The sequence below is a fragment of the Pristis pectinata genome, chromosome 3 (assembly GCF_009764475.1).
Source record: "Pristis pectinata isolate sPriPec2 chromosome 3, sPriPec2.1.pri, whole genome shotgun sequence".
In the NCBI taxonomy this organism is placed as follows: Eukaryota; Metazoa; Chordata; class Chondrichthyes; order Rhinopristiformes; family Pristidae; genus Pristis; species Pristis pectinata.
Window position 1 is genome coordinate 97,012,947 of NC_067407.1, and position 14,171 is coordinate 97,027,117.

The 14,171-nt window shown below is 38.5% G+C and overlaps 1 protein-coding gene across 1 annotated transcript in view; it reads right to left on the bottom strand.

Moving 5' to 3' along the window:
* Positions 1-14,171, bottom strand: part of LOC127567994 (connector enhancer of kinase suppressor of ras 3-like) — a 177,859-nt gene that overhangs the window by 102,793 nt on the left and 60,895 nt on the right. Inside the window, exons 5-8 of the mRNA XM_052011238.1 lie at positions 12,380-12,421; positions 10,864-10,983; positions 1,364-1,423; positions 803-871 (exon numbers count right to left, since the gene is read on the bottom strand). Of these exons, the coding sequence (XP_051867198.1) occupies positions 803-871; positions 1,364-1,423; positions 10,864-10,983; positions 12,380-12,421 (291 nt within the window). The remainder of the gene's footprint in view (positions 1-802; positions 872-1,363; positions 1,424-10,863; positions 10,984-12,379; positions 12,422-14,171) is intronic.

Below are 14,171 nucleotides of genomic sequence, written 5' to 3' on the forward strand. Positions count from 1 at the left end.
CAACTCCAAAGAAATTCAACCATCAATAAATTACAAGTAGATCAGGAAGAGAATCTCTATTCTCACCTCTTCCTTATTCTCACTGCTTCCTCACTTGGCAAAAGCACAGGGGACAAAATTAGTAATTTAAACACCACCCTGACAAAGATCAGATATTCACCCTTGGCTCATCCATGTCTGTTACACAAGGGATTGCATTCAGATATCAAGTAGGTAGTATCAGTTTTTTGTAAGATACAAATTAATCAGATATTTAAATGCCAATACCAAAAGTAGAAGAATGCAACTTTCCACCCATGATGCACATCAGCTGCTTCAAAATATAAAAGCAACCTCTTCCATCACTGAGACTGAACTAGACACTGAGCATTCCAGCCTTGTCCTCCAGTGACCAGTAAGATGACAAGTCTCCGAAAACCTGGTCTTCGCCAATATTTGAGAAAATCGTGTACAAAAAGACAATGGTTCTTTGTGTAATCCTGCACAAAAGATATGTAGGCAGTAAATGACTCTTATTTAACTCGGCTAGTCACTCACTATACTAAACAGAAAACTTGTATTCTGGTGACACTGAAGTGTTATGCAACCACAAAAGGAGACTTGTGCTTTGGAACTCACTGCTTTATCATTATCCAGGTAAGAAAATATTACACCCCTGAATTATTCAGACAGCAAAGTTTCTTTTAGATCAGTTGATAAACCAAGAATGCAGAAGCAAGCTTAAAATGCAGATCCATTCAGTTATATTCAACTTCAAATGAATTAGATAGATCAATATTTCAGCTGTTTGCTCAGTACTTACAACAGTCTGCTGATTCACCTGAATCACCTCATCACCAGCATGAATCTTTCGTGATCTATCAGCAGGTGACTGTAGAACAGAATGGAAATGGTTAAAAATCTAATCATGACTGCCTCCTTGAAGCAGTGAGTTACTCTTTACACAAAAACAAAATTGCAAGGACCATCAGCATGCCAGAGTACTCACCAATTTCTTGCTTCATTCACCTTGAAATTCAGTTCATTCTATCTCAAAGCTGTACTTTGTACATTCGTTAACATTAATTAATGTTAACGAATGTACAATGTATAGCTTTGAGATAGAATGACACCAACCAGATGGTAACTAGTTAAAACTATTCTATTAATGCCCTTTCTGTGCTAAGACATTGGCTACCTGGCAGACATCCAAGGTTGAAGGATACATAAGTATTCTGACCTTTACCGCAGATATATGTCTTTTGGGTATGTGGGTGAAATGCCTCGAACTTTAGACCTATTAATGCATTCATGATCTCTGTCAAAAAGACTAAAATCAGCCTTAACTAGTTGAAGCTAGAAACAAGCAAACATCTTTTCTTACATTTTCTGTCGTACCAGTTACAATATGTAATCCATCATAGGTTGATTTAATATACATGCCCTAGAAAAATAAAAGGAAATGTCAATTAGAAAGAATAAAAACCAACAAAGCCATTGCAGCACGATATCATCCACTTAACTCACTCAAATGTTGCTGCTCTGAAGCCTACATTCTGTATTTGGAGTATAAATGTTTTGAGTCTAGGTCTAAATTCTGAGGGATTAAAAATCAAGGGCAAAATTTGTTTCAGGAAAGGGAGGGAATAGAATAACAGGATGAGCTAGTATAAACAGACAAGACTTGCTTGCATTAGTTTCAACAGTATACCATGCATTTATCTGCACGAACATGGGTTCATGCAGTCAGGACCTCCATTAAAAAAAAGCAAATTTTATAATATTTATTTATATACATTTGTCTGGATGACTGCGGCTCCAATAACACTCAAACAGCCCAACACAACACCCAGGACAAAGACGACTACTTGATTGGCACCCTATCCACCACCTAAAATATTCATTCCCCAAGCACTGCAGCTCCACTATCTACAAAATGTACTGTAGACACTCACCTAGGTTACTCTAGCAGCCCCTTCCAGATCCATAACCTCTACTTCCAAGATGGACAGCAAGTGACGGAAACACCAGAATCAATACATTCCGCTTCAACGCACACACATCACCTTTACTTGGAAAAGTATTGTTATACACCATCGTTGCTGGTTGTATAACCCCTCCCTGCAGTTCCAGGCAACTCATGATCACCTTCTCAACAGAAGTTAAGGATAGGCAAGTACATGCTATTATACCTACTTTCTCCAATAAACCTCATTTACCCATTTCCACTCCCTTTCTGCAAAAGAATTAAATATACTCTGATTAGATCTTCCGTTTATTCTTTCTGCATGTCAATTTTATTTTGTCCATTTCACATACCTTATCCAGTCTGCTGGATTTGGAGTTTACCTTGCAATTCTTAATTTTTTTTTTACTATGTTGCCCTCATCTTGTTGACTACAATTGCCTAACTGCACAAGTGGAAATTTTGCTCTGAGTTAGGTACTCTTCTGTACCTTATCAAAAACCTCCTTCAAGGTGTTTACACCTTTATCCATTAATGGACAAATGTAATCCATTGCGATTCGTGTTTCTCCCTCTCAAACTCATTTTCAAATTAAAGTATATCATTAAGATGCCACTTGAACTTCATTCTCCATGTCAGATTGTTAACCATTTCTGGTTTATTACAAAATCTATTGTGGCTTTGTCCCTTTTTGGTTCCAAACCAAACCATTACAGTATATAGCCCTGGATAATCCAATTTATAAATCTTAAGGTTAGTTACAATTGGGATACCTAGAGATTTAGTTTTGCTTTCTGCTTAGATCTTAACCCCAATCCTGATGCATGATCTTGACCTGAAATGTCAACCATCCCTATGCCTCCACAGATGCTGCTTGACCTGTTGAGTTCTTCCAATGGTTTGTTTTTTGGCAAATTGGTTTATTATTGTCACATGTACTGAGGTACTGTGAAAAACTCATCTTGCATACTGTCCATATAGATCAATTCATTACAACAGTGCATTGAGGTAGTACAAGGGAAAATAATAACAGAATGAAGTGTTACGGTTACAGAGAAAGTGCAGTGCAGATAGACAATAAGGTGCAAGGCCATAACAAGGTAGATTGAGAGGTCAAGAGTCCATCTTATCGTACTAGGGAACCATTCAATAGTCTTATAACAGCAGCAAAGAAGCTGCCCTTGAGCCTGGTGGTATGTGCTTTCAGGGTTTTGTATCTTCTGCCCGATGGGAGGGGGGGATTAGAGAGAATATCTGGGGTGGATGGGGTCTTTGATTATGTTGGCTGCTTTACTGAGGCAGCAAGAAGTGTAGACAGAGTCCATGGAGGGGAGGCTGGTTTCCATGATGTGCTGAGCTGTGTCCAAAACCCTCTGCAGTGTCTTGTGGTCACAGGCAGAGAAGTTGCCATACCATCCATAATGTGTCCAGATACGATGCTTTCTCTGGTGCATCAATAAAAATTGAGGATCAAAGAGGACATGCCAAATTCTTTAGCCTCCTGGAGGAAGTAGAGGCAGTGGTGAGCTTTCTTGGCTGTGTTGTCTATGTGGTTGGGCCAGGACAGGCTATTGGTGATGTTCACTCCTAGGAACTTGAAGCTCTCAACCCTCTCGACCTCAGCACCACTTATGTAAACCGGAGCACGTGCAATGTCCTCCCCCTTTTCCTGAAGTCAATGACCAGCTCTTTTGTTTTGCTGACATGGAAGGCAAGGTTGTTGTCATGACACCATGACACTAGGCTCTCCATCTCCTTCCTGTACTCCAACTCATTGTTATTTGAGATATGGCCTGCTACGGTGGAATGATCTACAAACTTGTAGATGGAGTTAGAGCAGAATCTGGCCATGCAGTCATGAGTCTATAGGGAGTGGAATAGGGGAATGAGGACACAGCCTTCTGGGGCACCAGTGCTGAGAATAATTGTGGCGGAGGTGTTGCTGCCTATCGTTACTGATTGCAGTCTGTTGGTCGGGAAGTGAAGGATCCAGTTGCAAAGGTCTTGGAGGTGCTGAGTTCCAGGTCTAGGAGTTTGGAGATCCATTTTTTTTTTCTATATTTGTAGTCTCAATTAACCCTAGTCCAGTTGCAGCCCATCCTCAGACATTGCCTCTAATTCTAATCCAGTGTGCCAGAAAATGGAACCTGCCCTGTCGCCAGCCAACCAGATATAGAAACACTACTTACTGTGGCTATTTTCTTGTTCTCTTATAATTCCAACTGACTTTTCCTGTTTCCATTTGATCCACTTTATCCAACTTGCAGTTGTACGAAAATGTTACCACTTCTATCCCTAATCACTGGGCCACGAAAACTATCTTTTCTATTCTGGCATTTATCCCTTTGAACAGCTTCTACCTCATGCTACCTTGGTTAGCATCCAATCACAGCAGTCTACTTTCTTATCGTGTGACAAGTACAGGAATTAGTTTCTGGGGTTCTCATTCCTGCTTGTTTTGTATGAAATGACAGAACTTGGAAATTCAAGAACTGCTGACATTGGACTGATTCAATACATGCCTGAGGTGCAGCTGCCCAAAAGGTGTGCACCAGATTCCACACTTCAGTTTTCCACAGTCCAAATGCTAAAATTTTACAGCAGTTATTCATCTTGAGAGTTTGTTTACCTATACTAAATTATTGAAGGAATTTAATTTGGTTTCCATTATCTTACTCTTGTTTCTCAGTTTACAATATCAAGTCTATCATCTCCATTTACTTTTTTGTCTTTCTTCAAGAACACATGAAACAGAAGCAGAAGTAGGCTCTGTGACTCAATAGCATTAAAACAAATCCAATTTGGCATTCACGCTATTTCCAGTAGTCTCACCATATCTCTCCGCTCTTGTATAACAAATGTCTGTCAAATCGCTTGAATATGTCTAATGACTTCACCTTCACAGCTCACTGGGGTAGAGAATTCTGAGTCATGGCCCTCAGAAATCTCTCCTTATCCTGGTCTTGCAGAGGTGGCCTCTTTCTCAAACTATACACCTTAGTCTTAGATATCGTCACCAGGGAAAACATCCTCTCAGGATCCACCCTGGGAATAAGCTTATCTCTGCAAAAGAAAGTTCACTTGGTTGATTCTGAAATTGAAGAGGTTGATATATGTATTGATCTGTAATGCAATTACATCCTTTCTTAAATATGGAGACCAAAACTGTACGCAGTACCTCAGGGTCTCACTAGTGCCATGTAAAATGGTATCAAAACTTCCTTACTTATACACTATGCCACTTTTAATAAAGCCCAAAAATTCATTAACCTCCTAATTATTTCTGTACATGCATGCCAATCTTTGATTTCATGCACTGGATGCTTTTTCTTTGTGTACAAGCCCACAGATCCTTTTGTACCTCAGCTTTTAAGTCACACTAATTCTTTGATGTTTCTTTCTTCCTTCCAAAGTGTTTAACCTCACATTTTCCCACATCATGTTCTCTCTACTAATTTCTTGCCCATTCACCTAACCCATTCGTTGCATCCTCCTCAAAACCTGCTGTCTTATCCATGTTTGTATCATCAGCATATTTAGCTAAAGTACACTCAGTCCCTTCATCCAAGTCATTAATAAAAGACTAAATAGTTGACACCGCAGCTCTGATCCCTCTGGTATCCCGACAGCCAATCTAAAAAGGACCTACTTATCCAAATGCTGTTAGTTTTCTGTCAGTCGGCCAATCCCTTTACCAGGCCAATATATTATCCCAACTTGGTGTTCTCATCTTATACACTAACCTTTGATATGGTACCTTATTGAATGCCTTTTCAATACTAAGCCTGGTAAGAATATACTGTAATAAAGTTGCAATGTATATTGAACTCATTTGCACAACGCATTTCAAATATTCACCACCTAGCGAACAATACATCACATTTAAAAGCTGTTCCTCAAATGCAAAGTAAGCATGCAGATTCCAAAAATTCTGTGTTATAACTAACAAGCCTAGGCAGGTTCCTTTAAAATATGGATTAAATATTAGCTGCCTTACATCATGTTTATGACATTCTCAGTATTGATAGTTACAGTGTAAAAAATAAATAGTGTGTCCAAGAATCCCTGCAATTTTAAATATGGGAGCCAAATATCCCTGCCAGGCAGGTGCTTGAGTAGCAATTGATGTCTGTTGACTTGCCCTTGAAACAGAAGAGAATTGAAACACAAAGGAGAACCTACACATCAACATATCACTTTTGCTGGTGCAGTTTGGTGTAGATATTTTCCAACATAAAGTTTTCAAGTTGGGGGGGGGGGGGCGGAGCGAGATTTGATGCTGTGACATAGAAAGGTTGATAACTAGCATCTAAACCAAGATGGTGACAGTGGGAAATCTGACATCATCAATACCACATTATACAACAGGTCATCACTACGGTCACATTGGAACTTGTATGGGACAAATTTGTTACATATTAGCTTAAGCATTGCTGGTGTCCCAGTCTTGATGCATGTGTACACAGACTAATTAACAGAGGAACTACAAAAAGAGCTAAACAGTACAAATAAGTGAAAGGCTTCCACTTCTGGCACAAATGAGTTATGGCCATGGATTACACAGCAGATGGTGGCGATGGACTCTGAGAAACAACCCTGTTCGTCGCTTTATAACTTTCATCATTTTGCTGAAAACCAATAAATGGCTAAATTAGGGTTATCTTGCTTTTTATGGTTAATGCACAATTAGGCAACTTTGCTCATTGTTGGGGAAACGCCAGGCTTGCAGCTGCACTGGAACATCTCAGATGGGTGCAATTAATTCTGGTGCACAGTTTTTCAACACTGCAGGTGGTATATTACAAGGAGCCACATCCTTTGTATCCACATAGTCAAATATTTTCTTGATATCATAAAAAGTGAAGTGGCAGAAGACTGATCTGTGGCGAATGATATGGAGATCAGGAGGCCAGGAAAGATTATCTGTGCAGCATTTCTGGCTGCCCAAGGATAAATCATTTTTGGTTATGCATTACCAAGAATGACCTTTGATTATGGCCTATTATACACCCTGGCTACCCAAGACTGAAAGGACCAGTGTTTCCCTCTTCCCCCCCCCCCCCACAGTTTGGGCCAGATGCATATTCTGATGAAATATTTGACCTCAGGTCAGGCTGGGTTATCCCAGCCCAGCAGAGTGCCCTACTGGGTTTTAATCATGAGTTCTCTGCTTTTGATCAGTATTTTGTATTTCATTCTCAAACATGTCAGAGATTATATTTATTGCAGCAATTGGATAGTATATGGAACATAAATGCTTGCATTGGGAACAGATTGGCCTTGACTGGGTCAGGTTTTATACACAAGATGAGACCTCAGCATTCACAAGGGACTTGGTGGAATGCAACAATTATTATTAGACTGGTTGACTATGGGATTATTTAGCTGTTAGTTGGAGTTAAAAGGCACAGAAGCAGGCCCTTCAACCCGCTGAGGCCATGCTGACCATTAAGCACCCATTTATGCTAATACTACATGAATCTCATGTTATTTTTCCTACATTCCCATGAATTCCCCCAGATTCTACCACGCACCTACACACAATGGCCTATCAAGCTGCACAACTTTGGGATGTTAGAGGAACCTAAAGCACTGAGGAAACCTGCCAGTACACTGTACCAACTTGCTTTCATCTCCATTGTAACCTAACAGATACACTGAAAACTGTTCCAAATATGAACACAGGAGTCAGTCACCAGAAGCTGTCACACAATGCTGTTATGGATAGAGGTATCTGCAACATTTTCATCTGTGACAATGAAGCTATTCTCTTATTGGTTGTCTCAGAAACCAAATGTCAACACTGTCAGCTGACTTTCAGGACTTTGCCAACTTGGACAGTGGTGATAGTATTGCTGAACACTGAAGTTTCCCACTCAGAGTACATTTTGTGCTGTTGCTGCCCTCAGACCTTCTTTCTAGTTGGGTTCAATATTAAGGAGCACTGTTTCACTAGGAGAGGAAAGATTTAGGCACAAGCACAAGGAGATTTTGTTGCCACTAACATGAAACTGTGGACGTTCAATGGAATCAATACAGAACACACTCCTTCACTCCTCTTGTCAACACACCCATCCTACAATCACGTGGGCACACACTCCTAATGAAATGTGCAAAATTCATCCAGGTGCAATCTACAAAAAGCTATGCAACACTGAAACTGAGTGCTTATTCAATCTGTGGAAGAGCTTGATTAAAAACCAACACCCATCAAACAACTGTTTATTCTTTCAAAATCCAAAAAGTTCAAAATCTCCATGGGAGTAAAACATCCAAGATAATACCTGGTGAAATGTGTGCCGGATCTCCAAAGTAATCTGGCAAGACTCCAGGATGCCAAACAGACATTAGTTTTTTTCTGGCCAAGTCTGAGTGAATCGTACAGGTCGAGAATTTCCTGTTTTTTTGTTAATGATCATGCACATTGATAGACTTCACTATGGTAACTTTCAATCCTCTTTAGAAGCTTGTCCGCAAAGAATGGAAATGAAGAGACATGAAATGCTATTCCCCTCCTTGACTTTGAACTATTACACAGAGGGCAACAGATTCACTTGCCGTTTCTTCCCAAAAGCTAGTTTGGTTCAGTATAGAATTTGACTTGACATTTTTAAAATTATTTCAATTGTATTGAAGATTGATTTACAACCCCATCCCATTACTACAATTTTTGGGTTACCAATGATGGATTCTGGCCATTTATCCGCTTCTGCTTGTCATATGACTGCTTTTGTTACATTAATGGCCAAGAGATCCATTCTATCTAAATGGAAGGACCCTAAACCTCCTACCACATTTCAATGGTTTTCTCAAATGATAATATGTTTAAACTTAGAGAAAAAATAGGAGTCGTACTGTTGATCCTTCGCTTAAATTTGAGGAAGTTTGGAGTCCACTTATTCAATATTTCTATACGATATGAATAGACCTTTTTCAAATCCCTTTCAATAACCTTTGAATATAGAGGAGCGGAGCTAACGACATAATTTTTTTTAAACCAAAGAAATACCAGTCCAGTTTTTTTTTCAAAGTTTTTGGTTTGCTTTTATTTTTTTTGATTTGCGGGTTCTCTTTTCATATAATTAAATTTCTTTCAATTTTTTTTTGTATCACGCTCACTTAGCAAGAGAGTGGGAGGTCCAGATTATATATTTTACTCCTTGTGAGTATATATATTAACTGTTATTATTGTTATACCGATCTCTTTGCACCATATGTATAATCATTAATGTTATGTATATTAATTTGAATTAGTTTGAAATTCAATAAAAAGATTGAAGAAAGAAAGAATTTGACTTGACAATTGAAAAAGCAAACAATTCTTGGAGGGTCTAGTTTAACATGTAATTCAGTACATTTAAGTTTTGGAGAACCTAAGAATACGTTTCCCAATTATTTAAGTTCAACTCACTTAATACTCCTAAAGCACAAAAAATGATAGCTATGTTACCAAAATAACCTTCCCTGCAAAAGTCACTAAAACAAAAGTCCCATTGAAAATAATGGAAACAATGCAGATGCCCAAAATTCTTTCAGTCTATAAAGTTGCAATTCCAGACTGACAATTTGGACCTTTCTCAAATATCCCAATACAATCAGGGTCTATGTGAATTGCAACTGCAGCTGTGGACTTCTTTCAATCTGAGGCCACAACGAAAAGGCAGAATATCAGCTATGGACAGGGTTCTGGAAATACTTACCTTAATGCACAAATCCTGCAAAAACTCTAGAAAATTAGTAGTTTTTACATTGAGAGAAGAGCGGCTGGAAAAAAATCTATTCAGTTTTGCCTCCTATGATGCTGGCAATCAGGTATTAGAAATGACTGCCACCATCATAGAATGAGATATTGCATAAAATTGTGGAAAATCAGCACATTCAAAACAGAAGATGAGAACAAAATATTAAAATTATGTAATTTGAAAATGATGGTTAACCATTGCAGTAAATTAGTCTAGAACACATACAGAAAAGACATGGAAATGCTCCTGTCCTGAGTACCCTTCGAAACTGCAGGTCCCCAAGTTATCTCCATCATAATTCAACACACGTCATCCCATAGTACACATGGCGGTGTCCCAAAATTCAGAAAAATGAAAAGCCACTTTTAATACATTTCAGCTTGCCATGATAATCTCTAGTATACTATACATCCAGTAACAGCTTAAAGTTGGTTAAATTTCATAACAGCAAAATCTCCCACAGTATTGCTGTTGCACAACATAGCTGGGCTCTATCTGCTGCACCAAAAAAGGTGCACTGGTGAAACCACAGCTTGATATTTGCTTGTCAAGCAAGTGAAGCACAAGAAACTTGGATGGAAGGGGCATTTGTGAGGTAGGTACACTTTAAAGGCAGGTTGGGACCACAAGGTTTGAGCAACTGTGCTAGTGGGTCATTTCTCAGGAATTTAATTGCTAGAATATTCACAGTATCTGGGAAATATTGGTATTAGTTTATTATTGTCACTTGTACTGAGGTACAGTGAAAAACTTGTCTTGCATACCGTTCATACAGATCAATTCATTACACAGTGCAGATACATTGAGTTAGTACAGAGTGCATTGAGGTAGTACAGGTAAAAACAACAGAGTACAGAGTAAAGTGTCATAGCTAAAGGGAAGTGCAGGGAAATGCATACAAGCAACACCACCAAAATTGTTTTCACTGAGAATCAGAAGAGCAGGTCATGGCAGCTAATTACTTCTTTTTCTACAGTACAGCCGAAATATTTGCTTTGGGGGAAAAAGAAGACTGGTGAGATTGAGTACGAAAGATAATCGTAGTAAGGATATATTTGCAAGGTAGACTTGTAGAAACAAAAACCACTGAGAAAAGTAAAAAAAAGCAAATGGAAAATAGCTATGACAGGGATGACAGACAATAAAGTATATTAAGAAAGTAAAAAGCCAGCTTACCAGTCCTTCACTTGGTTTGATGTTTACCAACTGAACCTCCTCTAAACAAGCACTCTGGCTTAATAAAGGATCTGATGTGGATCTAATTGTTTGATCACAAATACCATGAAGAACTTTACACTGGAAAAAAAATACAGATTGGATTATGATGTGTAGCTGAAGCACCCCAAGAATAAATATTTTGGAAAAACTAAAGACTCTTGTACCTATATATTTAAAAAAATGTAGCTTAAAGATTTTCACTTATTAACATGTGTTTTGTAACTCCGCTTGACTAGTAATTTTGTTTGCTGCCATCTAGTAATATTTTCCTACTAAACATGTATTGCATTAAGTGCAAATAATATAAAATGCAGGACCAAAAACATGAGATTCTGAGATTTGTAAAGGTGCTTTAATTACATTAGGCTACTAAAACCAACAGAGGCAGAGCAATGTTGGCATGTTACGTTGTCTTAGTCCTGATGCTGTAACAACAGGAAGATCATGAGTTTGAAAATGTATATTAAAAGCATCCAGAAGCTATCACATAAATTTGATTAAAAGTGCCAGATTTAATACTTCAACCTATCTTCCAAAATTAGAAAAGCTTTTCTGCAAGTTCAGAAAGGCAGGACAGACAAATCAGATGTGAAAAGTACACAACATTTCAAGTTTGTAAAATATATTCAGACTAATACAGCAGGCCTTGGCTATAAATTCGCATTGTAAAAGAACATCACACCGTCTGTAAGCAGCATTAGATAACACCATGATTACCTCCTTTCTTTAACTAAATCCAATGGTTTAAGAATCAACCATTATTATTTTAAAGCAGCTACCATTTTATTGCAAAGCACACAAGATAAAAATAGCAATATGCCCTTGAAATTTACTAGAAAACAAGAATATTGAGTTAGAGATCAAGGGCTAGGATCAAGCATTAAACTATAAAGAGAATCTAGATTTTCTGATACTCAGAACACCTACAGGAGAAACTCAGTCTATCAGCATTGCAGATAGATGGGTTTGTCAAATGGGTACTGGACACAACATGAAGTTCCTAGATTGACCTTCCAGTCACACTGCATTGACTCAGCTCATCTTAGTAAAGTTGGTGGGATTGGAGGTATGATGCCCATTTCTAGGTTAGAGTAGATAAAATTAAGCTGGGAGTTACATTAATACTAAGGACACACCAAAAAAAGTACATATAGGGGCAAAAGTCACATACAACAACAATGGCCAATTCAATGCTGATGAGTCTGTCCAGATTTATGTTACAACTCACCAGATTGATGTTTTTATTTCAAATAGGAAATTTGTAATGTATTTTTTTAATGTTGGTTGTGGAGGGGTTAATGGGTAGTAGACATAATATGGGCTTACCAGGGCTACTTTCTCTAAAAAATAGCTAGAACTCATGCTGACATGTTAATTTCCTTCCTGTCCTCTTGTTTTGACTTGTGGGGCAAGGGTTACATTGATTGCTTTCTCACAACTTAACATCTGAACTACAAACAAAATGAACACTTACAACATTAATAACACGATCTTCCATTTCAAACACAGTGGAGTCCTGGCATAAAAATGAACACGAAATAAAGTCAGTGAAAGCATATTGAAATACAAAAGCCATACATTTTAGACCTCCAGAAAACTTGAAATGGTTAACTCCTTCTGTTTTACATTAAAGTATTGAGCAGCTTAACCAGGGCACCCCCCCCCCCCCCCAAGGCAGTCCTTCATACCAAATAACAACTCCATTTTCCTATGCCTCAACTTCTTCCTTCAACTGCCCATTGTGAAAGAACACAGCAGTGCAAAGTTCACAAGTATGAAGATTGCCAACAAAGATTCCAACAAATGTTCAGGCTTGAGGGGGCAGGGAAATGGTAAAATACTACTTTTGTGGGGAGGTAGGTGAGATGATAAAGAGCAGGACCATGATAGTGTCCAAGTAGATCTTTTGTTTATAATTTAGATAAATCATTTACATGCCTCAAATGCATCTCGAGGTCCTGCTGAAAATTTACTGGAGTCGACCACATGAAGATAAAAAGCTGCTCTTCACATCAGTATCCTAGAAACACTTTAAAAGCTTTTAGCTCAAAGGCAGAAGTATAGGCAATGGTACATTGGATTTGATAGGAATCATTTGACAGCTTTACTTTGAATAACATCATTGTTTTTGTTTGTCCAGTTTCGCATTCATCAGTTACAAGTCCTAAATGTTGTTTACGGCCACTATTCAATGCTAGACCATACTAGTTTCCACAGAACTCCAATTATAAAACACAACTCAGAAATCCATTCCTGCCATTTTCTTAATTGATCTGACTGTGGCAGAAGTCACGAGGGAGAATGTAATAATTAACATCTAATTCCAAAAAAAATACTCAACTACAAATTTTAAGAACAGCCCAGAGATTAGCAGATAGTTTGGTGTACATCAGTCCTAGTTAACATTTACGTTCAACACTAAATAAACCAAATAGGGCAGAATGTTTTTTGATAGCTAATAATGCTAAAGATATGCTTCATTTAGTGGGTGGCTAGTGGTGGTGGGTTAGTGCACAGAGACAATAGCATGAAGAAAATGGGATCAGGGGACATAACAGCAACATGTTCTATCATTTAGATAAATATTCTACAGACGATATTCCTTGCCCAAAGAGTCGTATCAAGGCACATAATTCATAATGTTCTTATTAGATGACAAAGAATTCTGAACTGCTCTACCTGAGTGACTCTGGTCTTGTACACAAGTTCAGTTCATTAGATGCTGATTACCAAAAATGACACTGGTTTCAGAGTTTATAGAGCAATACAGCACAGGAATAGGCACTTTGGCCCAACTGGTCCACGCCAACCAAGATTCTCATTTAAAACATAGAACATTACAGCACAGTACAGGCCCTTTGGCCCACAATGTTGTGCTGACATTTTATCCTGCTCTGAGATCTATCTAACCCTTCCCTCCATTTCTCTATCATTCATGTGTCTAAGAGTCTCTTAAATGTCCCTAATGTATCTGCCCCCACAACCTCTGCCGGCAGTGCTTTCCATGCACCCACTACTCTGTGTAAAAAAAAACCTTACCCCTGACATCCCCCTTATACCTTCCTTCAATCACCTTAAAATTATGTCCCCTCATGTTAGCCATTGTCATCCTGGGAAAAAGTCTCTGACTGTCCACTCGATCTATGCCTCTTATCATCTTGTACATCTCTACCAAGTCATCTCTCAACCTCCTGCTCTCCAAAGAGAAAAGCCCCAGCTCACTCAACCTATCCTAAGACATGCTCTCCGATCCAGGCAGCATCCAG